This window comes from Zalophus californianus, chromosome 5, assembly GCF_009762305.2.
Source record: "Zalophus californianus isolate mZalCal1 chromosome 5, mZalCal1.pri.v2, whole genome shotgun sequence".
NCBI lineage: Eukaryota > Metazoa > Chordata > Mammalia > Carnivora > Otariidae > Zalophus > Zalophus californianus.
The window spans coordinates 39530843-39555002 of NC_045599.1; the positions used below are offsets into that span (position 1 = coordinate 39530843).

Consider the following 24160-nt stretch of genomic DNA (forward strand, 5'->3'; position numbering starts at 1 on the left):
TTTCCATAGTGAGAACTCAGTAAAGTGACCTGCTTTTCCGATCCCCAGTTTTCTTGTCTGTAAATGGGAGCTCATAATTTTATCTGCCTCATACAGTTTTTGCGGGAATAGAAAGTGATTATCCAGGGGCAACTGGGTGGCTCAGTTGCTTAAGTATCCGACTCTTGATTTCAGCTTGGGTCATGATATCAGGGTCATGAGACTGAGCCCCACATCAGGCTCCACACTCAGTGGGGAGTCTGCTTGGGATTCTCTCTCTCCCTCTACCCCTCTCCCCACTTATGCTTGCACACACACGCACTCTGTCTCTCAAATAAGTAAATAAATCTTTAAAAAATAAAAAAAGCAACTATCCATAAAAAGTATATAGCATAGTGCCTGGCACATAGTAGCTGCTCAATAAACGTTAGTAATACCATTATCACATTATCATAATCACCTGAATTTTTTAATGCTCTTATATGGCAAGTAAAATATAAAATCTACCCAGTGTTGGTTTTCCTTTTCTCCTTAAGGTGATGGGATTTTCCCATCTGTAGCGTTCAAACGTATAATTGTAACTTTCAGTGAGTTCTATGTAGATCATTTACTTAGGTGGCTGAGATCAAAAAAATGATCTATTTCCATCAGGACAGTATTTAAGTGAAAGACGGTTCTCTGGGCACTATAGTAGTGTAGGAAGGGAGATGGGAAGCTGAGGATTGAGTCAACATTTATTTTCAGTATAAAATAATTGAGATTCACTGATGATCTGAAGGGGGGTAAGAGGGAAAGAATAAAATCAAGAATGAATCATAGGTGTTTACGTGAGTAGGCAGGAAGATGGCTGTGACACTTGGCTGACATGAAGGTGGGGCACTGAGGGGTTGGGGACATGTCCAGGCATAGTCACAAGTTCTTGTGAGGGCACATAAAGTGACCGAGAGACTCTAAATCATGGTGTCAGTTAGGACTCTGGGACTGAGCAGCCAGTGGTTAGTGGGGAAGCCCAGGCTAGCTGTCTGAGGATATGGTTCTCAGTTCTATGGGGACTGAGGAGTCCGGGCTGGGAGAGTATGTGGAAACAAAAGCAGAGAGGACCCCCATTATTGAGAAGTCAGGCAGAGGAAAGTCATCAAGCTAAGGAAAGTGAGAAGCGGCAGCAAGTGAGGAATGAAAAACCATCTATCCTGAAATTTAAGAGAGAAGAGTCTTCGGAGAACGAGGGAGTAGTCACTTCGGCTGAATGCTCCTGTGGGTTAGAGGCCAGTGAGAAATACCTATGGGATCAGGCAAGCAGGAGGAGACTGGGGACATGGACGAAAGCAGCTCAGTGGGACGTGGGGACATGAGTCAGACTCTGGGGGTCTGGGGGTGTAGGGGAGGCAAGGATGTAGACACAGCAAGTGCCATCAACTCTTTCAACAAGTTTGGTCTAAAGGGGAGCAGAGAAATGAGCCAATAGCTAAAACTGAATATGATGTGAAGGCAGAAATTGTTTTTTAAGAGGAGATACTAAGCTAAGACTACAAGTCTAAGCTCTCTACCAATATAAAGGGAAGAAACTAGGAAATCATGTGAGCAGGAACCAGGGCTGGCTCCAACCTAGTGGGACCAGGGCAGGTACACAGGGCCTTGCCTTCAGAAGTCTCTCACACTTGGGTGGAATGCCCTGCAGTTGCTGCCTCTGAACTCTGACCAATTTTATATTTGAATTTGTATTTGTGAGGTCTGATGAGACAACAGATCATGCCACAGGGGCTTGAGGGCTAGGCTCCCATGGTGCCGCCTCCCCGGGAAGGGTTCTAGGTCAGTCGATCCTGGTACCACCTTCACCTCTGCCACCCTCCATCTATGACAGAAGTCTGGGTGGTGAAGCAAGATGGATGGGGTGGGCACCCCTGTGACATACCCAAATGGGGCATGGTGGTGGCTGTCATTGTCCCAGGCTGGCAGTTTGTCTGGGAGGTAGCCAGCTAGAAACTGTCTCTTGGACCCTCACCCATCCACATCTTCCTACCCAGATAGTAAATATGTCACCTTGTTCAATTTGGAAGCAAGTGATGTGAAATGCACTCAGCACACAGTAACATTCTTGTTAGGAGTAATGGGAGAAACCAACAACCATCATGCACTTTATCATTGGCTCAGTGTGCAATTTACGCATGGCAGGACCAAGGCATAGGAAGATGAAAGCACTGACCTGAAATCAGAGAGCCATACAGCTAGACCCTGAATCTTTTCAAGGAAACTCTAGGCCCAATGTGACCTCTACCTTCACCTCCGCTGGAACTCACAACTTATCCCTTAGACCACATGGTTACTGAAGTGTTAGGGGTTCCACATATTATACTTTCCCTTGTCTGGCATGAATTATGCAGTTCATCACTACTCTTGAGCTTTGCTTGTCTTCTGTTCATCAAAGACAATAATTACAGTGATGTTCATGTCTTTCTCAATTCATTTTACCATCATCATCACTCATTTTTCAACCTGTTTATATCAACCTAATTTGTTTGACACCTGGTGGGATAATTTTTATTTACTTTTACAAAATACTGAAGTCATTACCACTTTGATAACTTTTTCATTTTCTGTCCAGGGCATATATAAATTACCAGAGAAAATATTCTAAACTCAGGCTTCGTTAAACATTAAGAAAATTTGTTTAATTCTTAATTCCTAATTGTCAACTGGAATTGGCTTGCTTTCCTCACTGGGTTTCTATCCAAGACTATGGTCCCAATATTCCCTATGGTTCACATTTTGTGGGGGTATCTAACATAAAGACAGATGAACATTATTGCAGCTGTTTTTAAGAAGTATGTATTTAAAAAAAAGGAAGTATGTATTTAAATGTGCATTTAAAAGCACATTTTATACCTATAAAATTAGTACATCTGAGCTATAGAAAGCTTGGAAAATATAATTAGGAAGAAATAATTACCCATAATGCCTCAACGCATTGGTAACCACTGATAACATTTTAGGGAGTTTGCCTTTGCAATCTCCATCCTGCATCCTTTCTGGCATCCCTCATCCCTCTCACTCACTATGCTTTTCTTCATATTTGTTGTTTTAATTGACTGACTTGTTTTGTTGTTTTTTCCTATCACTAGAAAAAAAAACTCCATGAGAACAGGGATTTTGTCTGTTTTGTTCACTTTTATATCCTCAGTACCTCCTTGTTGAATAAATGAATACATTAATAGTCTTATCTTTCTTCCCTGTGTATAAAAGGCTTCTGATGTATTTGAGATGATGCACTGTATACATCCGTATCTTCATTTTCACTTACATTGTGAGTAGCTTATCCCAGTTGTGTAAAATTTGTTGATTCTTGAAAGTATAATTTATTTTTTTAAAGATTTTATTTATTTATTTGAGAGAGAGAGAACACGAGCAGGAGGAGGTGGGGAGAGAGAGAAGCAGACTCCCCATTGAGCAGGGAGCCCAACATGGGACTCGATCCCAGGACCCTGAAATCATGACCTGAGCCGAAGGCAGACGCTTAACCTACTGAGCCACTCAGGCGCCCCCTAAAAGTATAATTTAGTGTCCATGAAATTCTGCAACATGGACATACTATGATTTATTTAAATGTACAGTTTTAAACATACCTAAGTTCTAAGATACAAAGGAATTCTCAGAGTGCAGTTGCTTTTTTGTGATGTTGAATAGTTGTTTAATCCTGAAAAATATTTGGGTGATCAGAAGGAAGAGATACTTATTTTGGAGTATTAAATTATTGTATATAAAATAATACTCAAAGCAGTTTGGTTGGTCTATTTAGACAGGATTAAGTATATTATGTAATAAATAAATAAATGATAAATAAACTTGAATGAGGTGTGAAGGATTTTGCAGCATTTGTTGAAAACTGACTTTTTTAAAGAATTTTTTTATTCTGGAAAAATACCACATAAAATTTGTCATTTTAAATATTTTTAAGTATACAACTCAGTGGTATTCACAATATGTGCAACCATCACCACTATCATTTCCAGAACTTTTTAATGCTCCCAAAAAGGAACTTTGTACCCATGAAATACTAACTCTCCCATTCCTCCTCCCTCTAACCCCTGGTAACTCTATTCTTTCTGACTTTATGAAGTTGACTCTTCAGAATACATCATGTAGGGGTCATCATATGACATTTGTTATTTCAAGCCTGACTCGTTTCCCTGAGCATGAGGTCTTTGAGGTTCCTCAGTGCTGTAGCACATGTTAGAACATCATCCATCCCTTTTGATGGCTCTATACTCTTCTACAGTCCATGTATACCACATTTTGTTGATCCATTTATCTGTTGATGAACACTTGGGTTCTATGCTATTATGGATAATGCTGCATGAACACTCAACATTAGTTGAGTGTACAAGTATCTGTTTGAGTCCCTGCTTTCAGTGCTTTGGTGGATATACCTAGGAGTGGACTTGCTGAGAGAGAACTCTTTGAGTTCAACCATTACAGGTATCTACCATGTGGGTCTGCACTTACCCCTCACGTGATGGTGGAGAATGAGCTTTCTGTTCCCTTCAGCATACTTTTCAAGAAGGAACCCTGTAGTCATCTCAGGACTATGTACCTGAGTCCTTAACTCATACATCACTGCTAGACATGCCAGAGCTTTGGCTTATCCATACTGAAGGAGCTTCTGTCTGCCTCCAAAGCCCAATGACAGTGTTTGACATTTACAAGGTACTTGCTCATCCTTTTCTAATGTGACTCTTTAAGTAATTCTGAGATATGAGGAAGAAAGTGATCATCATCCCCTTATTTGGATAAGAATACGAGTCTAAAAATGGTTTTTAAAAAACACTAGCCAAAGTCACTAAGCCAGTAAGTAGTAAAGAGATGGCTGTTTCTGGTTCCTAATGTTAAGTTCTTTTTTGTAAAAAACAAAACAAAACAAACAAACTCTATCCTATGAATGAGAAAAAAAATGCAAGCAAGGCTTCAGGGGAAGATGATGAGTCGAAAACTTCCCTCTACTTCCATACCCTAAGAACTGGCAGCGTCATGTGCCTCTAGAAGGACAGGTGAAGGGGGAGGTCTAAAATAAGGAAGATTGTTTGGATAGCTGTATAAAAATTGATACTGTCCCTTCCACCACTTTGTCAAAGAAAGAAAGAAAAGGAAGGAAGGAAGGAAGGAAGGAAGGAAGGAAGGAAGGAAGGAAGGAAGGAAGGAAGGAAGGAAGGAAGGAAGGAAGGAAGAAAGAAAGAAAGAAAGAAAGGAAGGAAGGAAGGAAGAAAGAAAAAGAAAGAAAGAAAGAAAGAAAGAAAGAAAAAGAAAAAAAGAAAGAAAGAAAGAAAGAAAGAAAGAAAGAAAGAAAGAAAGAAAGAAAGAAAGAAAGGGAAAAGAAAAAAGAAAAGAAAAGAAAAGAAAGAAACATGCTAGTCCTTTCCACACAACACCATTGTTTATCCTCTGGAGAAGATGGTCTCCTAACTGGGAAGACCCGGTGCACCAAGGACAGGGGTGCCTCCTGGAAAATGGAGGGATCGATCAGGTACATGAGTGCATACTGGGTGCCCAGGGGTGCCCAGGCCCTCAGCCCTCTTTTGGTTCTGATATCACTGGCAGCTGGGGTCTCACCCTCCAGACAAGAGGATAATAGAGGTTTGTTTTTTTTTTCCTGGAGATTTTGACCAACCTAAGAAGGAAGATGTACAGTTACCGACATGGGAGTATTCTGAACACAACATCCTAGCCATGGCTCTCTAGAGTGAAGCTTACTTTGGACAAGACTCCCCCACAGTCTCGGAACTTCTGAAAAGGACTTTAGGTCTCCACACTTAAATATGAGTAGACAACAGAGGGTTTTCAGGCACATGGGAAAGACTTCTCATAAGACAGATAAAGACTAAGTTTTGAGCAGAAAAAAAGCAACTTAAGGAAAACTGTCAGAGAAATGTTAAGAAATAGCAACTGTTGGGGCGCCTAGGTGGCTCTATCGGTTGAGTTTCTGACTCTTGATGTCGGTTCCGGTCAGAATGAGATCCAGCCCTGAGTGGGGCTCTGCGCTGTGTGGAGCCTGCTTAAGATTTTCTCTCTCCCTCTGCCCCTCCCCTCTGCTCCTGCTTGTGTGTGCATGCACTCTCCCTCTCTCTAAAAAAGAAAGAAAGAAGGAAGGAAGGAAGGAAGGAAGGAGAGAGAGAGAGAGAGAGAAAGGAAAGAAAGAAAGAAATAAAGAAAGAAAGAAAGAAAGAAAGAAAGAAAGAAAGAAAGAAAGAAAGAAAGAAAGAAAGAAAGAAAGAAAGAAAGAAAGAAGAAAGAAAGAAAGAAAGAAAGAAAGAAAGAAAGAAAGAAAAAAAGAAAGAAAGAAAGAAAAAAAGAAAGAAAGAAAGAAAGAAAGAAAGAAAGAAAGAAAGAAAGAAAGAAAGAAAGAAAGAAAGAAAGAAAGAAAGAAAGAAAGAAAGAAAGAAAGAAAGAAAAAGAAAGAAAGACAGGCAGACTTTTTTCGTTAAATTTTTTATTGTTGTTAATCACCATACATTACATCATTAGTTTTTGATGTAGTGTTCCATGATTCATTGTTTGTGCATAACACCCAGTGCTCCACGCAGAACGTGCCCTCTTTAATACCCATCACCAGGCTAACCCATCCCCCCACCCCCCTCCCCTCTAGAACCCTCAGTTTGTTTTTCAGAGTCCATTGTCTCTCATGGTTCGACTCCCCCTCTGATTTACTCCCCTTCATTCTTCCCCTCCTGCTATCTTCTTCTTCTTTTTTTTCTTAACAAATATTGCATTATTTGTTTCAGAGGTACAGATCTGTGATTCAACAGTCTTGCACAATTCACAATGCTCACCATAGCACATACCCTCCCCACTGTCTATCACCCAGCCACCCCCTCCCTCCCACCCCACCCCCACTCCAGCAACCCTCAGTTTGTTTCCTGAGATTAAGAATTCCTCATATCACTGAGGTCATATGATACATGTCTTTCTCTGATTGACTTATTTCACTCAGCATAACACCCTCCAGTTCCATCCACATCGTTGCAAATGGCAAGATCTCATTCCTTTTGATGGCTGCATAATATTCCATTGTGTATATATACCACTTCTTCTTTATCCATTCATCTGTCGATGGACATCTTGGCTCTTTCCACAGTTTGGCTATTGTGGACATTGCTGCTATAAACATTGGGGTGCACGTACCCCTTCGGATCCCTACATTTGTATCTTTGTGTTAAATACCCAGTAGTGCAATTGCTGGATCATATGGTAGCTCTATTTTCAACTGTTTGAGGAACCTCCATACTGTTTTCCAGAGTGGTTGCACCAGCTTGCATTCCCACCAACAGTGTAGGAGGGTTCCCCTTTCTCCGCATCCCCGCGAACATCTGTCGTTTCCTGACTTGTTAATTTTAGCCATTCTGACTGGTGTGTGGTGGTATCTCATTGAGGTTTTGATTTGGAGTTCCCTGATGCCAAGTGATGTTGAGCACTTTTTCATGTGTCTGTTGGCCATTTGGATGTCTTCTTTGGAAAAATGTCTGTTCATGTCTTCTGCCCATTTCTTCATTGGATTATTTGTTCTTTGGGTGTTGAGTTTGATAAGTTCTTTATAGATTTTGGATACCAGCCCTTTATCTGATATGTCATTTGCAAATATTTTCTCCCATTCTTTCGGTTGTCTTTTGGTTTTGTGGACTGTTTCCTTTGCTGTGCAAAAGCTTTTTATCTTGATGAAATCCCAATAGTTCATTTTTGCCCTGGCTTCCCTTGCCTTTGGCGATGTTTCTAGGAAGAAGTTGCTGCGGCTGAGGGCGAAGAGGTTGCTGCCTGTGTTCTCCTCTAGGATTTTGATGGACTCCTCGCTCACGTTTAGGGCTTTCAACCATTTGGAGTCTATTTTTGTGTGTGGTGTAAGGAAATGGTCCAGTTTCATTCTTCTGCATGTGGCTGTCCAATTTTCCCAACACCGTTTGTTGAAGAGACTGTCTTTTTTTCACTGGACATTCTTTCCTGCTTTGTCGAAGATGAGTTGACCATAGAGTTGAGGGTCCATTTCTGGGCTCTCGATTCTGTTCCATTGATCTATGTGTCTGTTTTTGTGCCAGTACCATACTGTCTTGATGATGACAGCTTTGTAATAGAGCTGGAAGTCCGGAACTGTGATGCCACCAGCTTTGCTTTTCTTTTTCAACATTCCTCTGGCTATTCGGGGTCTCTTCTGGTTCCATACAAATTTTAGGAGTATTTGTTCCATTTCTTTGAAAAAAGTGGATGGTATTTGGATAAGGATTGGATTGAATGTGTAGATTGCTCTAGGTAGCATTGACATCTTCACAATGTTTGTTCTTCCAATCCATGAGCATGGAATGTTCTTCCATTTCTTTGTGTCTTCCTCAATTTCTTTCATGAGTATTTTATAGTTTTCTGAGTACAGATCCTTTGCCTCTTTGGTTAGATTTATTCCTAGGTATCTTATGGTTTTGGGTGCAATTGTAAATGGGATTGACTCCTGAAAGGCAGACTTTTTTAATTGAAAAAATAGGATATCAAGGAAGCAAACTTTAGAGAGCAAAAGTTAGCTTTAAGGAAAATAAATTACAGCATGAGTGTGAAGATTCAGAGGTTTAGACGATAAATTTAAGGAAATTTTCTAGAATGAGTAAACAGAGAAAGAAAAAAGCAGGACAAATAAAAGAAAATTTAAGGCCCAGTCTATGAGTTCCGGTTTCTAAATAATAGAAGGCTCAAAAAGATCGAAAGGAGGGAGGAAACCATCACCACTTAATTTAAGGGAAAAAAGAAAAGCCCTGAACTTAAGGACACATGTTTCCAGAATGAATGAGCCAATTCAATGCCCTGCACAATGAATAAAAAAGCTCTATCATTATGAACTTTCAAAGCATTCAATACAAATATACAATCCTGTAAGGTTCCAGAAAGAAAATTGTTTGTTGCATCCAAGAATCTGGCATCAAAACAGCTTTAGACTTCTCAGCAGTGACACAGAAAGCTAGGAATTAAGGAGAGCAACGCCTTCAAAATTCTGATGGAAGATAATTTCTAACCTAGAATTTAACTCAGCTGAGCTCTCATTTGAGTGTGAGTAGAATAAAATATTTTTCATATGTGCAGGTTTTCAAAAGTTAACCTCTCATGCTATCTTTCTTACAAAGTTATTGGAGGATGTCCTCCACAAAAACAAGGGAGTAAAACAAGAAGGAGGGAGACAGTGTATGCAATGAGCAGGGAATCCATCACTGTAGAAGAGTGAAGGAGATCCCTAAGATGAAGGCCAAGGGGAGCCCAGGATGAGAGCTATCCAGTAAGATCACCTGTCCAGATGCAGTTAGGTCAGAGGGCTCTGGGAGAGACATTTTCAGGAAGATGCAATGTGATCGATGCTCTTGAACACATTCAGGGAGGAATTTAGACAACTAGAGAAGAGTTGGAAATTGAATTAGGAGAAAGGATATAGGAAAATGCACATGTATAAACAACACTATTATTAACTGCAGGGAAAACAAAAACTGTGCAAGAAAGGAAAACTCGTCATAATTTACTCTATGATGCAGGTGCCTGTACCATTTCCATACTCATAATAGTAGAAATACTGAATGCTGGGGCACCTGGGTGGCTCAGATGGTTAGGTGTCTGCCTTCGGCTCAGGTCATGATCCCAGGGTCCTGGGATCGAGTCCCGCATCAGGCTCCCTGCTAGGTGGGAGCCTGCTTCTCCCTCTGCCTCTGCCTCTCTCTCTCTCTCTCTCTCTGACTCTCATGAATAAATAAATAAAACATTTAAAAAAAAAAGAAATACTGAATGCTGATCTAATTGGAATTATTCTATCAAATATAGCTACATTGGAAAGATGGGCTCGTGTTGGGGTGAGACCTCAAGAGCTGGAGGGTGAGCTAAACCCTCCCCTGCCATCCTGGAGATTTAATAAGTGATGCCTAAAACTGAAAAGAAAATAAGAAAATTATGCTATTTAGAAGATAAGGTAGGAACTAGAAAATTTATTAGCTCGAAGAGGTTTAAGTGTCAGCTTCTTGGCTGGGAGAGATTGGAGAGTGAGACAAGGGTGTCAGAGGACTCAAATCAGTGTTTTATAATAACCCATTAGAACTCTTTGACTCCTCAAACTGTGTAGAAATGTAGAGAGATAGAGATACCTAGCTTTGATAAAATTAAAGATTTTAAAAAGAAAGAAAAATTAATCAAAATATTAATTCATGGTTATCTTTAAACTATTTTTCTTCTTTCTGTCTACTCAGTTCTGTATTTTTAATACCCAAATCATATTAGTTTTATATAAAAATAATCTTTGTGAACAAAGAACTGAAGTTCAGAAATGTCAGGTAAATTTCCTAATTTCATTCATCTTGTAAGTGGTGGAGCTAGGATTCCAAGGCGGTTCTGTCTGACTCAGATTGTTTTTTATCATTGATCAAAATATCCATTAAAAACCAAACAGCACAATTGTCATGCCACAATATTCTCTCCCCTCTGTGAAGGTTCACAGAGCCTCTTTCCGTACTAAACATCAACACTGGATTGCTTTCATCTGTCTACATATTTGCCTATATATCTATTTATTTATACCCATCTAATTCCAGAAAGATGGAAGACTGGATTCCTAAGGTACTATAGGAAAATAAAATACAAATGAGACAAGGGGCATTTGATCACACAAGTTGTGTTCTCATGAATGCTGCTGAGTGAGTCATACTCAGTTTCCTGAGGGTGTGACTTAGTCTCAAGCTCCTTGTGTTTTTTCAAGGGCTTAGCGGAGTCCTGGGCATATAGATGCTCAACAGATATTTGTTGGTTTGACTTGCTAGTAAAACTATAGCGTCTGGACAAGTAACCTTAGCTTCTTTCCCACTTTGCTGTGACTGTCTTCAAAGGGTATATGTGAGCCTTTCTTTGTGACTGCCTCCATTTGGGAACGCAGCATGATGACTAAACATTCATCTGATGAATGGAAAACTGCAAGTCACACTGGAAGAACTATATTTTTAACCAGAGGTTCATATTTTTTTCTATCTTTTTACTTCCTTTCTTGGCAAACCATGCAATGTCCATCCTAAAAAATGGACAAAGTGACAACAGAACTTGGAAGAGGGACTGATCCCTTCTCTGTTCTGAGGAGGGCTGTGGGAGTCTGTAGTTTTGTGTGGGCCCCTTTCTGGTGACGGAGTGAGATACTTGCACTTCTGGTCATGCAGATCTCCTCTGACTCCTCCTGTTAATTATCCTCCAGTCGCTAGGAGGTTATCAACCATGTCCTCACTTAGGACAGTCGGTGAGTGTAAGGCTGACAAAGTGAAGAATGGCAATTCTCAACACTTCTGAGCTCAAAGACTGAGTAAGTCAATCCTTGAGGTTTTAACATGTAAGTCCAATGTCTGCAAGGAAATTTCAGCATTCAAGTGAAGACTTACCTTACTTCCTGCCTCATTAAAAAGCATTTTGATTATAGGTTGTTGGTAAGATATTTCTTAGGAGTTACCTGTTGTAAATGATGTGTTAAGAAATCAACATGAAGAAAAAGAGCTTTAAAATTTTTCCTCTAAAGCCATCCATATTTCATAAAACTTTGATGATGGCACTTCCTTGTCCCCTTCCTCCACTTAGGAAGTATTCATTATGCACCTGCTACGTGCCCGACAGGGATCTAAACAATGTGCATATAATGATAAATAGGATGAGCCCATGGTCTTCCTTCACAGAGGTTACATTCTTGTCACTGTTTGTCCTATGTGAATTCTCAACATCATTTTGCCTAACGTTGTGGCAAATGGCAAACAAAGCGTTGTTCTGGGCTGATACCAAAGTAACTTATCTAGTAACTGTAACAAAACCAGCAATAGTAATGGTACACTTACTGAATTTTTACTCTCTGCTAAAAATACTTGATAAGCACCTTTGATATAGTTTATGTCACCTAGTCCTCATAGGAACCTCAGAGGGGTAATATATAGGATCAAAATCTTATAGAGGAGAAATAAAGACTCAGAGAGGTAAACTGATTTACTTACAAGTTCATAGCTAATAAGTAGTACAGCCAAAACCCATACCCACAGTTTCATACTCATAACCATCATACTGTATCATAAACTTTCTAGGACTTATCTGTAACATTAAAATTATGGAACTTGGAGCCACACAAAGACAAGTTCAAGTCTAAGCCCCAACCCTGGGAGACTTAACTTTTTTGGGTCTCTGTAACTCATCCTCAAAGTAGCACTAATATTACCACTTCATAGTGTTTTGGTGATAAAGTATCTGGACAGTGCCTAAACATGTATATACATAATAGATAATGAATTTAATTATCAGCTTTGACCCAAGATATGGTACAGTGCAGACAAAAAAGGCCTATTCATTCTTTAGAGACTCATTATTAATCTGCTTCAAATTCATGGGGTTGGGGGCAAAGGTAGAAGGGGAAGTTTAAGGCCATTGAAATAAAATTAAACAATCAACACACACCTATGGAGAGCCTCGGTTTGGGTCACTCAGTCTCCCTATCCTCCTCTGCTTGGTAAGCTGTTGAACTCCTACACATTCTGCAAGGCCCAGCTAAAATGTTGGCCCTCCCTGAAGCTCTTTTATCTTCTCCAGTAGGAGCCACTCCTGTGGCTTTTACTGTATAGAGTAGGAGCTCCAATATCAAGACCCACAGTCTGGCTCCAGGCAGTTTCCATCAAAATCTCCCGGGAAGCTGATTAAAATACAAATTCCCAGGTTCAGCCTCCAGAGTCTGATTTAGATGAGGCCCCTGAATTTGCATTTTTAAAAGTGTGTTCTGTGTGATTCTGATGGGAAGACACATCTGTGAATGCTGCGGAACCATATATGACTCTTAATACATATATAGTACTTTATCTTGCAGTTGTGCATGTGTGTGTTTCATTTCTCTTCCTGGGAAATTATCTTCCTGATACTCTGATGCAATGCAGGTGTAAAAATGAAGAAAATCTAGGGGAAAGAATACTAACAGCAAGTCCTTTTGCCATACCTTTCTCTTTTTAATCATCTCCCCTTGGATGTTTCGCTGCATCATCTGGACTGTTGGCTGTCCCTACTGTACATCCATCCCCATGACACTGTGATCTCCCTACAACAGTAGGACTTGTTTTAGTTGGAACTTTACTAGTTTGGCTATCAAAGGAAACACGAAAAATTGAATCACTGGCAGAATATTTGGGATGCCTCATCAGTAACCAAAGTAGGACCTATATGAATATGGAGCCACACACTTTAACGCCATCAAGGCTCCCCCTCTATCTTATGAGACTATTTATTCTGTGTCAGCTTTATTCTTTATTTCCTTGGGCCTACTGGCCTGTCCCCCCCACCCCCCCTCTTTTTTTTTTTACATTCGGCCAGTTCTGTTCTCGTGTTGGGAAAGCCTGGTAATACAGGGGGAAGCATGCATTTTCACATCAGAAAATCCTACGTGAATAGGAATATGTAGATTACAGTTGTGCTGGTCACAGTCCCAACTCCCAGACAGAAGCTTCTGGCTCGGGGTGTGGCACAGGGTGGATGACAGATAGGTGATGCACGTGTCTGGGGAGACCAGTGTTGGGAGGTAGCATCTGGGAAAAAGAGAGATCCCTCCTGAAAAGAGAAGCAGAAGTGTGGCTGCTGTGGGGAGCCAGGTCTTTGCCTGACTCGGTGCTATCCACCCTTCTTCCCTAGGCACCATTGTCTGTGTTTAGTGGGCCTCAGCAGCGAACAGTGTTTGAGGACAGCTCTGGAGTCACTTGAGGGGGACTCCCGCCCTGCCGCCCCGCACCTACTCTGTGGCCTTGGGAAAACTGCGTAATTACTCTGCGCAGTAGTTTGCTCATCTTAAAAAAATAGGAATAATAGTACTACTATTTCAAAGCATTGATGGATAGTTGAGTAGTGTAGCTAACATGCCTAGCATAATGCCTAATATTCCTTACATAAATGTTAGATATTAGCTATCATTAATGATTCTATTGTCCCACTAGACCATAAACCCCATAAAGGAAGGCAGCCTTGGCTTTCTCCCTCCCTGGCACTTAGTACACCCCCTGGCTCCGACTGAGTCAGCCATCAGTAAATGTCAGTGAACATGGACTGAGTTCACTGAGCAATTTCCGTTTGCATCTTTACTCCACCTCAGTGTCTCTTCTGCTATACCATTGTGGGGGCGGGGGGTGGGAATCAAATCTATATGTTCTTCCTGGACTGGAGGGAAGAAGGGGGACATGTAGCCAGTTAAGCAATAACTGTTTTCATGTTGAATTACCTTTAGAGAATCACAGCCTTAAGCAGCAAATTTGTATGCCAAATTAGCATACCAAAAAGTCAGGCCAGACTTTGGCTTGACTTTATATATATATATATATATATATATATATATATATATATAGTTTTATTCTCTGAAGACTTTATCTTGGTACTCTTGAACTAATTGAGACTGCCCTGGTTTCATTTGCTATCAATTGGAACCAAACAGCATTGGAATCTAGCATTGTGCTACATGAGCAAGGTATTTACTAAATAAATTATCAGCATAAGTAAAATATGGAGAGCATGCTTTACAATGATATTCTCCCAAAACACTTTAAAGGCATCCACTTCTTAATAATTATACTGGCATGGCTGCATACAAGGAAATTAGCAATCGTTTTAACTTTCAATTTAAGCAGAGAAAGATTGCAAAAATTAAAACAGCAGGAGTTCAACAATGCCTGGTCAAAATATAAGTACATGCCTTTAACAGTTTTGAAGTAGAAAAATGCCTTTCTAGTAAAGACTTAAACCAAGCAGACCCCAAAGGAAAAGAATAATACATTTGACTATATAAAATTTGATTACATAAGATCCAAATTTAACACTTCGGTTTTCTACACTATTAAAAATGCTTTAAAGTCAAAAGCCAAATGGACAGCCTGGATAAAATATTCCCGAGATTTGCTCAAGAGAGACTTAATTTATGTAACATTTTAAGCACACTTGGAAAGCAAAAAGACTAATAACTCATTAAAAACAGGCAAAAATCTATGAATAGGCACCTCTCTGAAAACAGTGCACCTACAAAGAGATGAGGCTCTATTCATCATTTAAGAAATATAAAGTAAATCAATAATTCAATTTTTTCTTCACCTGTCAGGTCAAAAACTGTTGGCATAATAGCATTGGCAAGGTGGTGGACAGAACGTCATTCTTACACACACATTGGTGTGGAGGAGATTTGGTGCAACATCATTGAGGGGCTAGTGTACGGTGTCTATTAAATTGGAAAATTCACACACTCTTTGTTACAGCATTTCTGCTTTTACGAAGCTAGCTTACAACAATTTGCACAAAAGCTGACCAAGGACGTTTGCACTAGTATTGCAGGTAACAACAGATAATTAAACCATCTTTGAAATGCTATCAAAAAGCTAAGTATTTTTAGGACATTCTACACAATGTAATACAAAAGAGCTGTTTAAAATAATTAGATATAGATCTGTATGTGATGTATGAAGGCACAGAGAGAATGTAATTATATAGAAAGAGCTTATAATCTATGTTCCTATAGGAATGATAATATGTTGCTCTTGCTATCAAAAGGGAATACATATATGCTGAAAAAAATCTCTTAAAGGATACATAGAATTTGTTCAAAGAGGCTGCCTTCTGGGAATGCAACTAAAAATTTAGAATGGAAGAAGTCTCAGTTTTCTTCGAATAATTGTACTTATTCATTTGCAATTTTTAGTTTTCAGTAAGTCGGACATTATACTTCTGGTGTGTAGCAGCTCATCTTCAAATCCACCTGTGAGTCAAGTTTAGTTAGTGCCATTTTACAGATGGGGACACACAGCTGGTGTCCTTGTTCCCTCATCAATAGAAAGATTTACATAAACATCAAGACGTGCAGTTCTCCACAGTTGTGCATATGGTCATGATTTGGGATTTACTTAGGCTACAATCATTTTTTTAACAGGAAAAAATAAAATATTTTCCAAATATTTTTACCTCAATCATAGAAAAAAGGTGGGGGGAGTCTGCTTTACCTTCTATTCTCCCAAATTCCAAGTGTCAGGGTGGTATAACTCAGTCTAAAAAGAGTCTCCCCTTTCATTTCTTTCCTTCTGTTTACCACACAGAATGTTGAGACTGGGGAGATGGGAGGAGAAGTCAAACAAAGGAAAGAAAAAACATCAAGCACCAGATGCCACAATCAGCATGTTTCTGTTTAGGGAAAGACTTGGGGAAAGCTGAGTTGACCCATGTGATTCTAAAAGGAGAGACAAAGAAATCCCACCTTGCTTCCCCTGATTCTGCCTCTGGGATGGGTGGATACACAGTAGTAACAACCTAAAGATGACTATAGAAATAGGGGTTTAGAGCCTGGGTCCAGAATCAGAAAGGTGTATACTGAGTATACATGACTGCCACTGAGCAGACTCAGAGAGCTGATGTTGCCCACTCCTGCACTCAAGCGTTGGGTATGGTTTTGTGACAACAGTCAACCAGCTGTCCCCTCAGTTGCTCTTACTTTCCATGTGACTAATACATTTTGGTCTGCCAATGAGCTGAGTGTGATGTTAGTGTTTTTAAATGTTTTCTATACAAGAGCACCTAAATACATTTCATGAGCTTCATGCGGTGCTCACACAAGAGAAGACTCTGTTGGACTTTTTGAAAGACTCCCTTGGTTTTCAAAGTAGGACCTTTCTAGAGGATTTTCACGTGTAGTTTAGACTAACCAAGGTTCCGCCCTACTTTCTGTCTTCAGAACCTAACCCCAGGGTCATTTAGTCATGGTGCTGGTGACACCCACAGCAAGTTATTTAATCTCTCTGATCCGGAGCACCCCTAGCTACGCACACTGTAAGGTTGTTGTGAGGACAAAATGAGACATAAACATGAAATGCACACCAGGCGCCTGGGTGGCTTAGTCGGTTAAGCATCTGCCTTTGGCTCGGGTCATGATTTTAGGGTCCTGGGATCAAGCCCCACGTTGTGTTCCCTGCTCAGCTCGTAGTCTTCTCCCTTTACCCCTCCCCCACCCCGCTAGTGCTCTCTCTCTCTCCCAAATAAATAAATAAAATCTTTTTTTAAAAAATGAAATGCGTACCAAACCACACATAAACAGATCTCTTGTGCATATAGAATTTCTGTGTCTGGTTGATTTGTGGAGAATGTGCACCTACCCCAAAGAAAAACTCAAAAATAAGCCTTTTTATGGTATTTAGTTTAGCTATTTTTTTAAAACTACTTGATGTGGTATCATAACATTAGGACCCATTCAGCTCTGGCTGTTAACCTAATACACCTCCCGGCAACATTAAGGACACTGTACTGATATGATGTTTGCTAAGGCTAGGGTGAGCAGCCATGCGTGAAAGCAAGACTCCAAAGCAGATAAGAAAGATACTGAAGGTTTCAGCTTTTCAGCCTGTCTGTTCTTCCACAGGCCATATACACAGGCCAGTCTGTCAGCAGAAATGAGAACCAGGCTCTGCTCTCTCCACACTCAACTGCTGCCCTCAGGGCCCCACATAGAGCCAGGGTCTAACAGTATCTCTAAAAGACCCCTATGTCCTCTTGGCACCAGATCTCCTCCATGAACCAGAAACAAAGTTGTAGAACATGATACAAGGACAACACACAAGTAAACACAGCAAAGTTATTGTGCGATGGGAGGAAACACTGCCAGAACACCACACCATCAACTACAAAAGTCCCAAATGTGGAGAAATGACACTGACAACTGCCATTTTTTCCCAAGCTGACTGATAATAGCCTTGTGCTATGATAGCAACTTCTGGTGGTATTTGCTGGGAGTCTGAATTAGGCTATTCTCTAAGAAGTGGTAGTAGGAGTACTAGCAAAAGTAGCTAGTTGCAGTCCATATTCTAAGTACTTTATGTACAGTAACTCATTCCATCTTCCTCTAAACCCGATGGGATATATATTATTTCCATACCCGTTTCAGAGATGAAGGAACAGAGCTTAGAAGAAAACTGCCAAGATTATATAACTATCAATTTTAGGAGCTAGGTTGTGAACTTGGGTAGTCTGTGTCCAAAGCCTGTACTTTTCATCTCAGGGGCTGGCACACTTTTCTGTAAAGAGCCAGCTAGTAAATATTACAGATTTTTATACAGTTGCATATTTTTATTGTTTTTTAATAATCCTTATAAAATGTTAAAACTGATCTTAGCTCAGAGGCAAGACAAAAACAGGCTGCAGGCCCATTGGGACCTGTAATAATAAATGATCTGCTGGTTAATACTATACACATTGATCAAAGTTTCAAGTATACAGAGGATATGCTATTTGATACCCAGCCCCTTTGGTAAATCCTATATGCCTGTAATACAAATGGGTTTCCGTTGATAAAATAATCCATAATTCTGACGTCATCTCTTTCTCATTTTGTCTGAGTTATGAGGTCTCACTGCCTTTTCCATGAGCCTCCCTCCTAACTATGGCTCCTGTTGCTGTACATTTAAGAAAGAACAGTAAATGAGGCCAGCATTACCCTGATTCCAAACCCAGATAAAGACACAACAAAAAAAAGAGAACTACAGGCCAATATCTCTGATGAACGTAGATGCAGAAATCCTCAACAAAATATTAGCAAACCGAATCCAATAATATATTTTATTTTTTGTTGTTTTGTTTTTTAATTTTTTTTAAGATTTTATTTATTTGACAGAGAGAGACACAGCGAGAGAGGGAACACAAGCAGGGCGAGTGGGAGAGGGAGAAGCAGGCTTCCTGCTGAGCAGGGAGCCCGATGCGGGACTCGATCGCGGACCCCGGGACCATGACCTGAGCCGAAGGCTCATGACTGAGCCACCCAGGCGCCCCCCAACAATATATTTTAAAAATTCATTCGCCATAGTCAAGCAGGATTTATTCCCTGGATACAATGGTGGCTCAGTATTCACAAGTCAATGTGATACATCACATCAATAAGAGAAAGGATAAAAACCATACGATCGTTTCAACAGATGCAGAAAAAACATTTGACAAAGTACAACATCCATTCATGATAAAAAACCCTCGACAAAAGTAGGTTTACAGGGAACATATCTGAACATAATCAAGCCCTTATATAAAAAACGCAGTGAACATTATACACAATGGGGAAAAACTGAGAGCTTCTCCACTAAGGTCAGGAAGAAGACAAAGATGTCCACTCTCACCACTTTTAAATAATGCAGTACTGGAAGTGCTAGCCACGGCAATCAGACAAGAACAAGGCATCCAAGGTAAGCAAGAAGTAAAACATTTATTATTTAGAGATGGCATGATGCTATATAGAGAAAACCCTGAAGACTCTACCAGAAAAACTACTAGAACTGATAATTAAATTCAGTAAGATCACAGGATACAAAAATCAATGTACAGAAATCCGTTGCATTTCTATACATTAATAATGAAGCAGAAGAAAGAGAAATTAAAAAACAATGCATTGCAATTGCACCTAAAATAATAAAATACCTAGGAATAAACTTAACCAAAGAGGTGACAAAAACACTAATTCAAAGGAATACCATGCACCCTTATGCTTACTGCAGCATTATTTACAAGAGCCAAACTATGGAAGCAGCCCAAGAGTCCAATATGGTAGATGAATGGACAAAGAAGATGTGGTATATATGTACAATGGAATATTACTCAGCCATAAAAAGGAATGAAATATTGCCACTTGCACCAACACGGATGGATCTAGAGAGCATAATGCTAAGTGAAATAAGTCAGTCAGAGAAAGACAAACACTGTGTGATTTCACTCATATGTGGAATTTTAGGAACAAAACAAATGAACAAAGGAAAAAGAGCGACAAGCCAAGAAACAGTCTTAGCTTTAGAGAAGAAACTGATGGTTACCCGAGGGGAGGGGGGCCGGAGAATGGGGGAAATAGGTGATGGAGGTGAGGAGCACACTTACCTTGATGAGCACTGAGTAGGAATTTTGAATCACGAAATTGTATACATGAAAGTGAATAAAACATTGTATGCTAACTACCCTGGAATTAAAAGGGAAAAAAAGGGGGGGGGACTGTGAGGATTTAATAAGAGCTTCTCTTCCAGCCACTTTTAATCTGTCATTGGCTTTCTCCCCATGCTGATTATTGTGTATGGAAGTGACTTTAGACAGTATGCAATTGGACTGGAGTCTGTTCTCTTTTGACTAGAAATAAAGGCATAAATAAGATGCATTCTTTCTAAAACATTAGGCCTATCACTTTTCTGGGACCAGACATTAATTAGGGGGGTTAACACCAGTAGAACCAGCAACCTGGCATCTAATCTTTGATCATTTTCATGAAAGCTTAAAATGCCTTATAAAGAGACATGGCTTATGAAATGGATTAGTATCACAATGGGACTTCATGCTTTCTAGGTACCTCCTGTATGCTTGAAGATTCAAAATGTCATCACAGCGTTCTAGGCAAGGTTAAACTAGGGAGAAATCCCTGTGTTATGTTAGTAGGTTGGCTCAAGATTAAATCTTGGACTTGCAAATAAATCCTGGTCATTTTTTGACACCCCTGTGGTACATAATATAGAACTGTGCCTCATGTAATAAGTGTGAGGAAATCCTTGTTTTGGTTCTATCAGTTTGAAACTTAAGAGAAAACTTACAGAAGTGTCTTTCAAGTTATTTTGACGACCACCTGTGAAAAAATATATATGTCAAAAAATTTTATCATGATACAATCCATATCTACCTACGCACATATGTAAAACCAAAACGAAGTTTCAGAAGCAACACTATTCTTCCTACATTTGAGACATTTCTGTGATTGTTTTCTGACCTATTCTACTTTGTTTAAATTTTGGATGCTTCTCATACCACCCAATTTATTTCATAACTCATTAATGGGGCTTGACCCCATTTGAAAAACAGTTCCCCAGAAGACTCTCATGCTCACACTGCTCATATTTACAAGAAGCAGCCGTTTTGAGGTCCTTGTGTATCTTTACAGCTAGGTTGATTTATTTGCTGAGAAGCAACTATGTGGAAATCACTGTGTGAGGCTCTGTGGGAAGTGTAGAGTTTTGCTTTCAACTACCTCAAGCCAGGAACCTTCTGAGTTGCTAAGAAACCAGGATGAACAAAAGGACCTATTATCTCTGCCCTCGTTGAGTTTATAATCTAGCAGATTAAAGAAACTCGAACTGCAGGAATTTCGGGAAATAAGTCATCCACTTGACTTTATTAGCACTGTCTGGGTAGAAGGTATGTTTTTCTTTTTTTTTTTTAATTTTTTATTGTTATGTTAATCACCATATATTACATCATTTGTTTTGGGGTAGTGTTCCATGATTCATTGTTTGTTCATAACACCCAGTGCTCCATGCAGAATGTGCCCTCTTTAATACCCATCACCAGGCCAACCCATCCCCCTACCCTCCTCCCCGCTAGAACCCTCAGTTTGTTTTTCAGAGTCCATCATCTCTCCTGGTTCGTCTCCCCCTCTGACTTACTCCCCTTCATTCTTCCTCTCCTGCTATCTTCTTCTTTTTCTTTTTTCTTAAAATATGTTGCGTTATTTGTTTCAGAGGTACAGATCTGTGATTCAACAGTCTTGCACAATTCACAGCGCTCACTGTAGCACATACCCTCCCCAATGTCCATCACCCAGCCACCCCATCCCTCCCACCCCCCACCACTCCAGCAACCCTCAGTTTGTTTCCTGAGATTAAGAATTCCTCATATCAGTGAGATCATATGGTACATGTCTTTCTCTGATTGACTTATTTCACTCGGCATAACACCCTCCAGTTCCATCCACGTCGTTGCAAATGGCAAGATCTCATTCCTTTTGATGGCTGCATAATATTCCATTGTGTATATATACCACATCTTCTTTATCCATTCATCTGTCGATGGACATCTTGGCTCTTTCCACAGTTTGGCTATTGTGGACATTGCTGCTATAAACATTGGGGTGCACGTATGTTTTTCTTTTCTAGGAGTGTCAGTCCCGTTTCTCTATGACCAGATCTCTCCGTAATCATTAGTGTTCAGTGATGCTCCTCCTGACCTTGCCACTTATGTGAAATCCATTGTTATATGCTCTTAGAGCCCCACGACTTCTCTCTTTACATTTAGCGGGAGTTTTAATTGTCCATTAAGTTATGACTATTTCATCTATAAGTGTGTCTCTCTATCTGGAGCCCTTACTAAACTACAGGCTCCAAAAAGGTAGAGATCCATTTTTACTTTGCTATTACTATATCCCCCGGTACTAAGCACTGTGATAGAGTAAGAAGCATTTAAGAAATATTTATTGAATAAATGAATGGGTATCCTAAGGTCATCTGGAATGTTGTCTTAAACAAGGTACTCTGGTTTCGCCTAATCTTTATTATTTATTAGCAACTAAAAAACAACTGATAATCCTTCACATTGTTCTTTCTGTTTTGTTTTGCAGTCAACTTTGACCACTTTGAAATTTTGCGAGCCATTGGGAAAGGCAGTTTTGGGAAGGTGAGAACCAAAATGATTAACCACCAGCAGGGTCATGTAGCTCAGGGAACAGAGTCTGAGAATGTTCAGATTATTTCAGTTACTGGGACCACAAGGAATGATAATTCAGAGAGGTTTTTATAAAATTGTCACTAGAGTTTGAGGTGTGTGATATAATGGACACCTATTGTTCTCAGAATTATTTCACTGTCATGCCCATTTACTCTCACTAGATTTTAAGACTTTCTCTCCACTCTAAAATTTTGGTCTCAGTTGCCAATTGCACCCATACCTTCGGTAACACTTATCCTGTCAATGTAAAAGTTAATTCTTTTTTTTTTTTTTAAGATTCTACTCATTTAAGAGAGAGAGAGAGAGAGAGAGAGAGCATGGGCAAGGGGAGGGGCAAAGTGTGAGGAAAAAGTAGGCTCCCCACTGAGCGGGGAACCTAACAGTGGGGCTTGACTCCAGGACCCCAGGATCATGCCCTGAGCTGAAGGCAGATGCTTAACCGACTGAGCCACCCAGGCACCCCAAGAGCTAACTCTTTTTATGTGGAAAAGATATCTGTTTTTCCTCTAGTTATACCATGTTTTTATTTTCAAAAATCGACCATGAAAGATAGATCCAGCCTAATTTTTTTGCAAGAAACTTCTAGATTCAAATCCTGATCATTAGTTCCTTGGTAGAGACATACTTTGAGAGTATTTCTTATTTCATATTCAACTTGGATTTTAAAATCATCTGCTGCCCACTTTATCAGACATCTAGAACCTCTAAAAGAATTTCAAAAACATGGACATCATATTTAGTGCTTTCCCAGTGCTTTAAGTCCCTTTAGGTTCTATCAACTACTGTGTAAAGAGAAATTCTTGGCGCAGTGTTGTTCGGCTCGGCAGTTTAGCCATGCCCATATCAGTCACTCAAAGCAGAATAGCATGTCATTGGCTGTTGGAAGATTCCTGACAAGGAAGCAGCTATTTTCTCCAACATGCTGTCTAAACAAAACCCAAAGAGCGAAAAACAGGCAGGCTTGCTTGAGAAAACAGAGATTCACGAACTGACCTGGTACAGGGGAAGAAAATGAAATTTTCTACTCTGAAATCAGAGCTAAGCAGCAACGTCAGCATCAGAGAATTTGCAAGTGGTGAGGCCTCCAGGCCATGCTTTTAAGAACCTCCTGTCCTGTCTCCCACGGCCGTGATCTGTCAACTCCCTGACCACTTTCTCATTCTGGTTTGCGCCATTAGGTCTGCATCGTGCAGAAGAATGATACTAAGAAGATGTATGCAATGAAATACATGAACAAACAAAAGTGCGTGGAGCGCAATGAAGTGAGAAATGTCTTCAAGGAACTCCAGATCATGCAGGGTCTGGAGCATCCTTTCCTGGTTAATTTGTGGTAAGTGTTTTACGGGATTCTGAATGGAGTCATTCCTACCTTCACCCCCAAACATTGTTCCCTAAATCCATCTTGATTTCCAGGTGTGCGTTTGCAAAATCTTCGGTAGGCTCTTCCTCAAGGGCTTTGGTTCTCCTTGATTTCTTTGGCTTTAAATGAAACAAATTGTTGTTTTATTGTCACGAATAAATACTGCTTGTTTTGTTTTTGTTTTTGTTTTTGTTTTTTGTCACAGTTCCCCTGGTCCTTGAGGACCATATATTTTTTAAAACACGGCAGCTAAATTGGCTGACAAAGAATGAGTTTAGGTGTCTTGTCATTTGTTAGATAATGTTT

The 24160-nt window shown here is 40.0% G+C and overlaps 1 protein-coding gene across 2 annotated transcripts in view; it reads left to right on the forward strand.

The window, feature by feature from the left end:
* STK32A (serine/threonine kinase 32A) overlaps positions 1–24160 on the forward strand; it is a 128906-nt gene that overhangs the window by 13386 nt on the left and 91360 nt on the right. For both annotated transcript variants that reach the window (XM_027605843.2, XM_027605844.2), the window contains exons 3-4: positions 22388–22443; positions 23673–23824. In XM_027605843.2, coding sequence (XP_027461644.1) covers positions 22388–22443; positions 23673–23824 — 208 coding nt within the window. The remainder of the gene's footprint in view (positions 1–22387; positions 22444–23672; positions 23825–24160) is intronic.